This window comes from Fusarium falciforme, chromosome 9 (assembly GCF_026873545.1).
Source record: "Fusarium falciforme chromosome 9, complete sequence".
Taxonomy (NCBI): Eukaryota; Fungi; Ascomycota; class Sordariomycetes; order Hypocreales; family Nectriaceae; genus Fusarium; species Fusarium falciforme.
In genome coordinates, this window is record NC_070552.1 from 2,934,504 (window position 1) to 2,947,092 (window position 12,589).

The window sequence follows — 12,589 nt, forward strand, 5'->3', positions numbered from 1 at the left end:
ATGGGTTATGAGGTAATAGATGACCACACAGCACGCCGGGTATCATCATGATTATGCGCCAGCTGGCTGGGGATACGAACGAGGGAGAGCGAGCGGCCGGAAGTCGGCTCCGTTGGGCCGAGAGCCGAAAAGTGTTTGAAAGATGCTGGACCTGATATCAAATGCATCGCTAGAATTCAATGATTTCATCCCGAACTTTTCGCTTCAATATCGCGTCCTGGGTGTTGAAATTCGTCGACGCTGCAATAATCGGCTCGACTACATAATCTCACCGAAAGGGTCAGTCTGAATTTTACCGGGGCATTAAACGGTGATATGGCGGTGATCGGAGCGGCAGTCGGTTAATGACGCAGGTGTGGCCCAGCAATTGCACTAATTGGCAGGAAGGAGGGTCAAGGGTGGACACAGGCGGGGCTAATTGTCCGCCCTTTGCTTCGGTTGGTCGCGACTTCCCACCAAGTTTTGCAAAGCTCACTTCGGGTCGTCGGCGCCACAGTAGCCAACTCGACTTTGGGAGGAGCAGGAGCTGTCGCGAGTCCAAGGAAGGAGCAATCATGCTCGGTACGTACCTGACCTGAAGACGCTCACCTCAAGCCACGCGCCGGCGTCTCCCATCATCTTCCAGTTCAGGCATCGGCCCTCGCCCGCTAAACCTGGAAATTATTTGATTTTAATCCCGGTTATGACCTGGTCCATGGCGGAGACAAGCCCCGAGCCCATGCGCCGGGATAAGGGGCCTTGAAGCGGAGCCTGAAGCACTCGAAGGGCGTCGCTTCTCGGTGCGAGCCTGCTCTCATTGGCATCCCCAGGTTTTCGCTCTGGATGATGGCAGAAACACTGTGACGATAGGGTTGCTCGTTGTGGGAACATGGTAACGCTTTTCGGGCATGGAGAGATGAGCACCCCAGGCGCGGCATGGATTTGCGGGGAACAAACTGCCGGGGAGATTTTCCTCTTTGTGCTGACTTCTTGAGCAGGTGAGCACGAGGGGAGTTGGATCGGTTTAGCAGAGGACATGATTGTCGTTGCACCGCATCTCTCCCGTTGTTGCAGTTGAACGTGGCATCAGGCACAGCTCAAACCTCCACTAACCGAGGCGAACAGGCACCAATATCATGTTGTCCAGTCATCCAATCTCTTTTCTGACGACTCAACTGACTCGGCCACCTCTTGCTCTGTTCCCCGACGTTCCCCTATCTTCGGTGACCAGATAAAGAGCCCAGAAGGCCCGCCTGGGGACTGCGGTCAAGCCGAAGGAACCCAAGTGACCGATGAAGATTTTCCCCTTGCAAGCTTGGCGGCAAAACCTCTGTGTCATAGCTCAGCCTATGAGGTGTGGGTGGCACCGGGTCTTTTGCCAAGATTTTGGGCTGGAGCGTGGCCCACACTAAACGTCGTTCCATGCATTTTCCAGGCCAGTCGATTGAGCATGTTTACGTATGGGTCGAGAGGCATTATTTTGGACGAGATAATTTGTATGTCGTGTGTTGACTGATAGAGAGCAGTTGAATTCATACTCGAGAATTAGAAGCCCAGGCCAGATACGAGACGTTGCGGTCAGCTTCTTGTTTGATGTGTGCCCCACCAAACTTGCAGCTTGCGAAGGCATCTCATGTGAGCAACTAGAGGGGTGTGCTCAGGGCTGGCGGTAGTGGATCTAGGCGTCTCCCCAAAAGCCAGAGCCCAGAACTAGAAAGCTAGCAGCCGCGCCAGCACCTCATCTAAGCCATCTGGCGAGAGCGGTCTTGATGAGCTCCAAGATGAGGATTTTGTGCGGTCCGACCACCTCTTCATCTTTGCTGTGGCCAGTTTTTGCCTGATGTGTGCTGCGCCTGCGCCTTCCAAACAAGTCCCCTCCAGTCCAATTAATCGCCCCTACCCACTAGGGGCTCCAACTCCCGTCCCGGACCCTGCTGTCCCTCCATCCATCAGGTCCACTGGCACTGACTGCCCGGTATCGACACCCACACTGATGGCTCCTGCAGTTGACAAGAGCCCACTACCACTGCTCCTGCCCATTCCGGTCCCGGTTTTCCCACCAACACACAGAACCCAGCACCAGCACCTGCCTCCACCACCGCCCGCTCTTTGACTCCCACTCACTCAACATCGTCACCTCTAAAAAAAAAAAAAAAAGGTCCAGTAAGAACAATTCCTGTTTGGAAAGCAGCGCTTTTCCCACCTCCATGGCCCTCGTCGAGGTTGACGTCGGTTTCGGTGGATTGATCTTGTCCCGTCTGCCCATCCCAGCTGCCGGCTCCTAGCCCTTGGGTCCTCCATGAGCCGTAAACCGCCGCTTCGACTGCTACCGCCATGGATCTCGCAGGCGACCACCCGAATAACCTCATCCCCAGCCTCGACTCTCCAGTTCCCGTCTCGGCTGCTGCTCCGGCTTCGTCGGCCGTCTCTCAGCCACCGATAGCCGCCTCCCAGCCCGCCTCCCACGCCAATTCTCCCGACCGCAAGCCCAAGAAGTCGTCTCTGACATGCACCACATGCCGCGCCCGCAAGGTCCGCTGCAACGGCGCGCGCGACATCTGCTCCAACTGCGAACGCCTCGGCTTCCCCTGCTCCTATGATGACGGCGACGCAGGCGTCTTGTCCGGCAGCTTGCCGCGCCGACGTGTCCGACAGGCTTGCCTCAGCTGTCACAGCCGCAAGGCCCGATGTTCCGGTCATATGCCATCATGCGACCGCTGTCGCTCCCAAGGCATCGAGTGCGTCTACCGCCCAAGCAAGCGTGCGCGCATCGCCATGAGGAGTGAGGACCGAAGCCCACAGAGTCTGGAAGGCGATCGAGACGATGGCCACAATGATAGTGACCCAGGATTGACCGACCCTGCCAGCACCGCAACACCCCAAGGCTATTCCCACGATGTGTAAGTTTGATTCGTAGATGATTGCTCTTGCTGCAGGCTAACAATCGATTGTAGTCCCTTCCCTGATGAATCCTTTGATGCTTTGATAGGTCGGACTTTTGACCAGTTCTTCCGTCACGTCCATCATATTCCCATGTACTCTTTCCTCCATCGGGCATCCCTCATGGAACGATACCACTCGGGCAAGGTGGAAAAGGCTCTTCTTCTAGCCTTGGTCGGGATTACATCGTACCTTACAGACATGGGACCTGGCATGCGGGAGTATGGCGAGAAATGCATGGACGATGCCGAAGCTCTCATCTTTGCCGACTACACGCGGCCTTCCACTATCAAAGTCCAGGCGCTTGTGCTTATTATCAAGCACCGCATCCTCTCCAAGAAATCGCCGAGTGCTTTCATGCTTCTCAGTATAGCATCTCGATACGCTGCCGCCCTCCGTCTAAACCACGAGTCGCCAACCCTCTGCTTCCTCGCTCAGGAGTCCCGCCGAAGACTCATGTGGGCACTCTACTGCGTCGATTCGGGCATCTCGGGAGGATACCGAGACTACTCGCTCTGGAGCGCTGACAAAATCCACGTAGGATTGCCCTGCAACGAGCGCAACTTTGAATTTGACCTACCGCAGCCCACCGAGAGACTAGTCCACGACCCCGACAAACCCCGTAACCCCCAGGCCGAGGACATTGGAAGTTTGGCACTTCACATTCGGATACAGCACATGCGGCGTCGAATCATGGAATTCTCTAGGCGAGTTATGTTGACCCGCAACATCAAGCCGGATGATCTCCAGGCTGGGATTTGGGGTCTTCAAAAGGATCTGGGTGATTTCGCTGCACACCTGCCGACATCTTTCCAGTTCTCCGAAAGCTCGCTGAGACTTCGCGCCTATTCTCCCCGAATATGTGTGTTTATCATGATCCACGTCTGGTGGCGCCAATGCCACTGCGATTTATATCGTCTGGCGCTTGGTGGTCTTCGAGAAGCCCTGCCCCGAGCTGTGCTTGCCACCCTTGATGACGCCTTTATCGATCATTGCCAACGACAGTGCGTTGAACATGCCCTTGCCATGGCTAACATCTTTTCATCCATGCAAAAACTCAACGCAAAACCCGTGACGGACCTTGATATGGCTATCTGCGCGTATCAGTGTGCCCGCGTCTTGACCTACGCTTATCATACCAACGGCCCCAAGTTTGACATCACTTTGGACGCTGTGATGGAACGGGCCAAGGTTTGTCTGCAGACTATCAAAGAGTGCTGTGTGGGAAAGACAGCGGAAGGAATCAAGGTGGATTTGGAAAAGCTGATATCCCATGGAATCGCCATCCGTGTACCCTCGGCAACACCAGATCCTCATGGTCGACTGCCAATGGACAGTGTGTATCCTCGGCAGGCCCTGCGCCAACACATGGTTCCCGATGACCACAACATGGGCGATGCGTCTCAATTTGCCCCGATTACCCCGGTTTCCATGTCCGCCATGACCGATTCGACGTTCCCACCATCCCTTGTTGCCGACCCATGGGTACCCGAGAGCCAGGTCTCGCCAGACCTACCCCAACCGACCGTCGAGGTTCAAGTTCCCGCCAAGACCAGCGTCACCGCCCCTGAAATCGTTCCCCGACAAGAGTTTGGCATTTCGGAACTCAACAACGCATACGACGGTGGTACGGATGGCCTAGGAGTTGATAACGGTCTGGAGTATGGTATGGGGATGGACCAGAACATATGGATGCCCAGTAATGACTGGCTCGGCATTGATTCTCTGAATGGAGGTGTCGGTGCATGATTGAAAAGGATCCGGCTAGTTGAGAAGGGGTCTGGATCGTTTGCCGAAGCGAGACCCCTGATTCTTCAGAGCCACGGTTACTTTGTAACGAAGCGACAAGCCCTCCGGCTCGCCGCAACCCCTGAGACGCGTCCCGACCGATGACCCGATGACCCGAACCGATAATCCGATTGCACGACATGGATGATGGAGCAAGAGCAGATGAATCTTGATTCGGATCCGGAAGTCGGCGCTCCGGAGCAGGACATGTCGGGGACAAATCAAATCTGCCCGCCAGGCCGAACATTCAACCTGGAACGAGGCCCTGCCCTGCCTCGAGAATGCCTATTCAACACTCATCCCATCACGCGCCGAGATGATGAAATCATCAAGCTCTAATCGGATGGGGGGCAATCCAGGTATCGTCTGGCAATTCACCATTGACCGACGAACCGATGCGGAAAGTCACCAAGTGACACAAAAACACGAACTCAACATGCAACTCTGATCCACGCCAAGATCGAAAGGGTCTGAGTATGCAAATGAGTACAGGAGAAGTGATTGGGAACAGTCACAGCCCGGATGTGACTAGTCTTGAAGAGGAGGAATCACGCCAGCCTTTCCTGCTTGGGCCTTTAGGGGAGCAGGAAATGACAAACGACGAGGCTCCCTGGGAAACGATATCTTGAAAGCGATACCCAAACAATGCGAAATGAGGATGATGTATAGTATTTCTATGTAGTGTGCATTCACCGCCAGTGTTTGAGATGATCTGAAAGAGGGGGGTAGTGGAAAATGAAATCAAATCAAGATCAAAATCAATCCATCAGACGATCCCTCCCTATATCAGTGCCATGATTTCAGTCCGTCTTCAATATGTTGTATTGAAGGAACCATCCTCGCATTCAGGAGGAAGGGTATCTCGTAGAATAGGGGCACCCAACTGCCTACCTAACTAATCATCGAAGCAGCAGTATCAAGAAGGGATATACATCCACGTTAGAAAGGACTTTATCAACCCGCTCTTTGTCCCGTTTGTAGTGAATCCTTCATCTCGTGAATCCAACGCCTTGATTGCCACCCATTGAAGTCATCTCTTATTCTTATCCATTACAGGCCTCAGCGTGCGATGAAACCTTGACGTCCTCAGTTCATACAAGAGAACCTCCAAACTAGCAGGAACCACAGCTACACGATACACAAAGCACTTAAGAGTCGAGTATGGGGCGATCGTTGGTTTATTCTACTGATCAGACAGTCTCCTCTAGCTAACAATGACCCACTGACATCAGCTGCGACATCTACCACACGAAACATGTACGCTTCATATCGTCCAAAGATCCCATCCATCCCATCATATCATTACAATGCCTTGCTTCTTCTGTGACAACAAATGGTCTCCATGCAGACCTTCACGAACAGTAGATCGGGGGAATACCTTCCCTTCAGTCATCATCCACAGAAACATCGCCAAGCCAAAAACGCCCGTGAGACGAGGGTGTAGCTCTCCCCTCAAGTCTCTTCCTCATCCTCGTCTTCCTCATCATCATCATCGTCTTCGTCGTGGGAGCCTACAGACAGATCATGTCAGTAACGGGCAACGGCCCTATGCTACAAATCAAGCGCGTATTGGTCCCAAATACCGTCGTCGCTATCGCTGTCTGGATCCCCCTCGTCTGGAGTGTAGTGCACAACCACCTTGGGAATCATCTCGCCGACAAAGTGCTTCCAGTCAGGGCCGGTGTACTCCATGGCGCTCTTGTTGTCGGCCTGGAAGTTGACGGGAGACTTGGCGGGCCGTGAAAGCCATTGCTGTTGGGGGCAGCTGATTTTGATGTGATGCAGGTCAAGGTTCGGGACGTCCTTGAGCCGTTCGAGGAACTTGGTCCAGAAGCTGACCTTCGGGGGAGGACCTGTCGAGTCTTTCGGGAGGCGCCGAGTAAGTATCACTTTATGCATCTCCAACCGTTGAAGGGTCGGAGCGAACTTTGCAAGGGCTTCCAGCACTCGACTTGGCGATACGCTCATCATGCCCAAGTTGAGCTCTTCGAGCAAGGGGAAGGAAGGTGGTGGTGTTGGTGGGACGCCGGATGGCACGCTTGGTGCGGATGCTGCAGGGTTCGCCGAAGCCCCGGATGTTGAAGGGGATGAAGTCTGACCGAGCCATCCGAGAAGAGCTCCTGGTCCAGTGTCGCTGCCCTGGGTTTCGTTGATGCGCAGGTGCTTGACATTCGTGACCTGGAGTAAGAACCGTCGCAGGTTTGCATCTGAAAAGGCAGCTGAAGGGTAGGCCGAGAAGCCGTCATCGCCAGTCAAGTAAACATCCAGGTGAAGCTTCTCCAAGTTGTTCAGAACCGGGAACACGGATGCTTCCATGTATGAAGGCATGTTAAATGCAAGGTCGCGCAGGTGATTTCTAGAACGAGACATGTATTCGATGCCTTTTGGTCGAGCCCCAGCCTGGCCAAGGGCAAAGAGAACGGAACTGAAGACAGTGCTGCCGTAAGCAACAGTGATCTCAGGGCCCCATGTGGTCTGGTTGGGACGAGTTCCGGTTTCGTTGAATGCTGTTGTCGAGCCATAGCTGGTCCACTGCCTATAAGGACCATCTCGGGTTCGGCGGGTCGAGTTAAAGTCGCGAAAGACAACATCCTCAAGGTGCTTCAAGTTGCGGAATGCCTCGGCAAGCATCTCGCGGTGATACCCATTGCTAAGGAGTGTGAACTGTCCGGTATAATGCTCTGCCAGACGCAGACTCTGGGGGTCGTTGCCACGGATGTGGGGGACTTGAGGGAAACGGTCCAAACCGATGTGCACCTTGCGGAGATGGCGACTGAGACGGCTCTTGGAGATATCGATCAAGGCCTGGAGACTTTCCTCCGAGATCATGAATTGCTTGCGGGTGAAAAACTCATTGGTAAAGGACGTGTAGAGAGCCTGCTCCATGGAGCGGCACAACAGGCGGACCTTGCCAAGGTCTGGGGTGGTGAGAAAGTGGGTGATACGTAGAAGGACCTCCAGGGGAATTTTCTGGATAGGAGAGCCAGCAGTTGCAGGATCCAGTGTAGTTGAGGCACTTCCGTCCGTCATGACGGTGTCTGGGTCAGCCATGACGAGATGTGTCTTGGATGCTGCTGACGTCTAGATTGCGGCCAAGATAACGCTGGTGGGAGGATAGAGTAGAAGGCTAAAGAAGGGATGCGAAGGCCTTTTAATTATCGTTCTGGGGCTTCCAAAGTCTTAAACAAGCTGGTTGCAGTAGATATAGTGGTTGGCCAAAGGTGCTCGTGAATGCCCGTACCCAGCTCAACAGGCAGCAAGCGAGGCAATCGATCCACCCGCTTCTCATCGGTTAGCGACTATCCAGTAAGCGTAGGATAGATGAGCGGTGTCTTACCGAATTGGGCAATCACCCTGACTGTAGAATGCGTGGATAACAAAGCTGTATACTCCAGGCGGAGTGTTGTTTGTTGGTGAACAAGAGATGGGGGAGATGGAGAACAAAGGAATTGCGGCACAGGGCGTGATGTTGAGACGGAAGGCGCGCGGGAGGTGCACCTGCACTCAGGCGTGTTGTCCCGCTGGGCCAAGGGGCCTCAGCCCAGTGAGACGGCCCCTCGCTAACCCCAGGGGGAAACTGGATTGGTGGAGCAGGGGCTATGACGACGTTGGCAGTTGGGGCCAGTCCAGAGGGAATTGATCGGGTGTTATCTTGCGACAGCAAGGAAAATGATGTTGGATCTTAACTGTCTCGTTGTATGGCAAATGTATGTTTTTGCGCTGATGCACTATTCGTGAATGTTCAATGTTCTCCGTGCAACATGGGTAGGCAACTAACATCGACAGTCTTAACCATGGCCGAAGTTGAGCTTGGATATGAATTGCGAACAGGGTGTCTCTCTGTTGACCAACTTTTGGTGATCTCACTCCGCAGGGTTAGACTCTATATCACCATTCATCCTTGACTCTCCAGGCTTCAAGACCCAGAGATATCTATCGCATTCGAGCCATGACTCAAAAAGCAGGCAACAATTCCCACTTAAAGCGTTTAATTGAATCCACGTGATGTCGTGACATTCTCGTGTGGGGCATTGACCCTTGTGGCGCGTGCTGGTGCCTAGAAGCGCGTCATGCTCTAGAGGAAGGAGCTGAGCTGAGGTTAATTGGGAGAGGGTCAGTGACAGAATAAGTCGAGCACTTCAACTGAATAGATGTCAGTTTTCCGGAGAAAAGCGCTGTCAAAAGTCCTCAGAAAAGCAATTGAGTGTTGCTAAATAAACATGATACGGTTAATAAAAACATGCATAACTTAATCCTTGACTTTTGAGTTTAACTTCGCTTCAAAGAAGTCTCAGCATCCATGGATGTCTTCAGATTTTCCTCAGCCAAATGCGCCTCGCTTCCAAGTGGGGGTTTCAGCCTGGATCGTACCTTCCCTCTGAGCTTGAGCTGGGGTACCAGCTGAGCTGCTTCACTTGAGCGCAATTGACTTTAAAATGGGAAGGCACCTCCCACCCTCATTCCCATCCACCTCTCAATTCTCCTCTGCATCTTCTCCTGTTACATCTCACTTTTCGCATCGCCTCAACACCAATCGTTCCCCCCCCGTCAGCCGTATCTCGCGCAATTAGCCAAGGATTTTCTCCCCTACTCGGCGATTGCTCAATTCGGTCTGTTATTGTTGACAGTTGGTATGACGCCGCAGCTCTCAGCCCCTAATTTCGCCCCCACAGCGAGACTAACATAGACCGTCATAAAGGCCTGCCCTCGTCTGAGCTCAGCTCAAGAACAGCTCGACCTGACCATCTCACTCTTTCGCATCACGTCACCCCTTTCCCCAAACCCTTTCTTTACCAACTTTCGCGAAAATGCCCCCCAGGCGACGAGCCGCTGCAAAGCCTCCAGCTGATCCGCCTTTGGACGGCTGCGCAATTGCATTGAGCGGCAAGTTTGACGACATTGACCACAACCACTCCTCTCTGGAGACTGTCATCCGTAAGCATGGCGGGACTGTCACCAGAAGCGTCACCAAGGCCACAACCCATGTTGTTTGCACAGAGTACGACTTCAATGCTGGAACAACCAAGATCGCAGCTGCCAAGGCCAAGGATCTTCCTTGCGTCAACCCCTCTTGGATCGTCGATACCGACGACAAAGGCACCAAGCTAAATGCGGACGACTACACTTGGTCCGCTGCCCCAAAGATTAACGGCACCAAGACTGCCACCCAGGCTGCTCCCAAGGCTGCCACCAACGGGACCAAGTCTCGAAAGAGAGCCTCCAAGACAGATGATGAGGAAGAGGAAGAAGAGGAGGAGGAGGAGCAGCCTCGAGCCAAGCGATCCAGAAGTGCCACTGCTGATTCCAAGACGACCAAAGCTACCAAGGCTACTGCTGCCAAGGCTACCAAGGCTACCAAGGCAAAGACCACCAAGGCCTCCAAATCAAAGGCTGCAGTCAAGGACGAGTCTGAGGAGGAGGAGGAGGAGGAGGAGGAGGAGGAGGAGGATGTCAAGATGGATGAGAAGACCAAGGAAGACAAGGTTGTCGCTGAGGGTCAGTTCATCAAGAAGAAGGACGTCAAAATCCCTCTTGATGAGTTCTGCACTCTTCCCACGTACGAGGTCTACGTCGACCCTGACTCAGGCATGATCTACGACGCCTCCCTGAACCAGTCCAACTCGTCCAACAACAACAATAAGTTTTATCGCATTCAGGTCAGTTTTCCATCTCCGTCTGCCCAACTTCGTCTAACACTGTGACAGATCTTGAAGGATCCCAAGGGTTCAACCTTCAAGACTTGGACTCGATGGGGTCGTGTCGGTGAAGGTGGCCAGAAAGCCGTTTTGGGAAATGGCGCTCTCGCCGATGCTATCAAGCAGTTTGAGAAGAAGTTCAAGGACAAGTCAGGTCTCTCGTGGGAGAACAGAAGCGATAACCCCAAGCCTGGCAAATACGCTTTCATTGAGCGCAGCTACGACCCTGACTCTGACGATGACGAAGATGAGGAGGATGCCAAGGCAGTCAAGAAGGAGGGTGACGAAGATGAAACACCCGCCCCTGAGTGCACGCTGGAAAAGCCCGTCAAGGAGCTCATGGAGCTCATTTTCAACCAGCAATACTTCCAAGCGACCATGACATCGCTCAACTACGACGCCAAGAAACTTCCTTTGGGCAAGCTGAGCAAGGCAACCATTACTCGTGGTTTCCAGCAGCTCAAGGATCTCGCGGCTCTCCTGGATGATCCTACTCTCGCTGCCAGCAAGTGGGGAATGAGCATGCCACAGGCAACTGAGCATCTCTCCAACACCTTCTACACTGTGATCCCACACGCCTTTGGCCGTAACCGACCGCCTATCATCCGAGACAACTCGATGCTCAAGAAAGAAATAGAACTTCTGGAGAGCTTGTCTGACATGAAGGATGCCGCCGATATCATGAAGATCGATCGCAAGACGGTGGATACTGTCCATCCTCTTGACCGTCAATTCCAGGGTCTCGGCCTCGAGGAGATGACACCCTTGGACCGCAAGAGCAACGAGTTTGTCCACCTCGAAAACTATCTCAACGAATCTCGTGGCGCCACTCATCACATGAGCTACGAAGTCCAGGACATTTTCCGCATTGAGCGCCAGGGCGAGACTCAACGCTTTGACAACTCAGAGTATGCCACGATCAAGTCTGACCGTCGTCTCCTCTGGCACGGCTCGCGATGCACCAACTTTGGCGGTATCCTTAGTCAGGGTCTGCGAATTGCGCCTCCCGAAGCCCCTGTGTCTGGTTACATGTTTGGCAAGGGCATTTACCTGGCTGATATGTCGTCCAAGTCGGCCGGCTACTGCTGCTCGTACATCTCCAACGGCCATGCTCTTCTGCTCCTGTGTGAGGCTGAGCTGGGTGATCCCCTTCAGAAGCTGACACAAGCCGACTATGACGCCGGTGACAATGCCAAGGCCAAGGGCATGCACAGCACATGGGGGCAGGGTAACACTGGTCCAAGCAAGTGGGTGGATGCTGGTTTTGTTCATGAGAGCCTCAAGGGCATCAAGATGGTAAGTTTCCTCGAGTCTTTTCTACACACCTTGCCTCTAACGATGAATCACAGCCCGATACCAAGGTCAAGCCAGGCCCGACTAATGTTAAGAACGCCTCTCTGTACTACAACGAATACATCTGCTACGACATCGCTCAAGTCAAGCTGCGCTATCTCCTTCGCGTCAAGATCTAGAAGACCTAGTCTGTCTAGATGGCAAGTTTTGATCCTCGCCAAGTTCGAGGGATTTTGGGCGCTTCGATGGAGTTCCGGGCGTTTTCAATTTGGTATGAACAGGCTGTGGGTGTTGATGGGTGAGTATTATCCCATATGGGATTCCCTAGTGGCCTGGGTCTGTCTATATCTTGGAGTTTTCTTGTTTTCGCGTCGGCGTACCAGGTGGTGAGTTTGGTCAAGGCAAAAAGCGGTAATGTCCCGAAGAACAAGTTGTCGGTCTACGGATGACAGGACGTTCTGGCGATTTACTTGATGACGGCAATGTGGCCCTTGTATGTAGAGTCGTTACGTATCCAGACCTGCAATAAACCTTTTACCCATAAGATGAATGCTAAGATGAGGCATATGAGTGAGTTGAAGACCATGATTGTTCGTATTCATCGCTAAACATCCATCTCGACACCAATGTATATATCCATGATGCACACCTTGGTATATCCTCCACATTCTCTCAAGAATTTGCCAAAAGGACAAGATCATCCATCACATCCAACGCATATGCTCCTATGCAAAAAAAAAGTTGATAACCCAAGAGCCACCAGGAGGTTCGCCCAAGCCATGAACCAAACCACGCAGATGACCTTGCGTCTCTAAACCAAAGGCCATATCATGTTCATATCCATCGACATCATGTTTCCTCCAACAAAGTAGACGCCAAAGCGCCAAAGCAAT

At 53.1% G+C, this 12,589-nt stretch overlaps 2 protein-coding genes and 1 pseudogene across 3 annotated transcripts, besides 1 other annotated feature; 2 read left to right on the plus strand and 1 right to left on the minus strand.

Moving 5' to 3' along the window:
* Positions 1 to 2,313: 2,313 nt before the first annotated feature.
* NCS54_01180100 (Hypothetical protein) lies at positions 2,314 to 4,668 on the plus strand (the record flags this gene model as incomplete). The annotated part of the gene is made up of 2 exons (XM_053157063.1): positions 2,314 to 2,879; positions 2,934 to 4,668. 2 exons carry the CDS (start codon positions 2,314 to 2,316, stop codon positions 4,666 to 4,668), a joined length of 2,301 nt encoding a protein of 766 aa, XP_053013038.1.
* A 1,491-nt stretch (positions 4,669 to 6,159) lies between these two features.
* On the minus strand, positions 6,160 to 7,788 carry NCS54_01180200 (annotated as a pseudogene). Its single transcript has 2 exons — positions 6,291 to 7,788; positions 6,160 to 6,218 (listed from the first exon to the last, which is right to left on the minus strand).
* Positions 6,160 to 7,788: a sequence feature.
* Positions 7,789 to 9,515: 1,727 nt separating this feature from the next.
* Positions 9,516 to 11,875, plus strand: NCS54_01180300 (Poly [ADP-ribose] polymerase; the record flags this gene model as incomplete). Its single annotated transcript, XM_053157064.1, has 3 exons — positions 9,516 to 10,364; positions 10,413 to 11,699; positions 11,753 to 11,875. The coding sequence occupies 3 exons, from the start codon at positions 9,516 to 9,518 to the stop codon at positions 11,873 to 11,875; spliced, it is 2,259 nt and encodes a 752-aa protein (XP_053013039.1).
* Between the last annotated feature and the right edge of the window lie 714 nt (positions 11,876 to 12,589).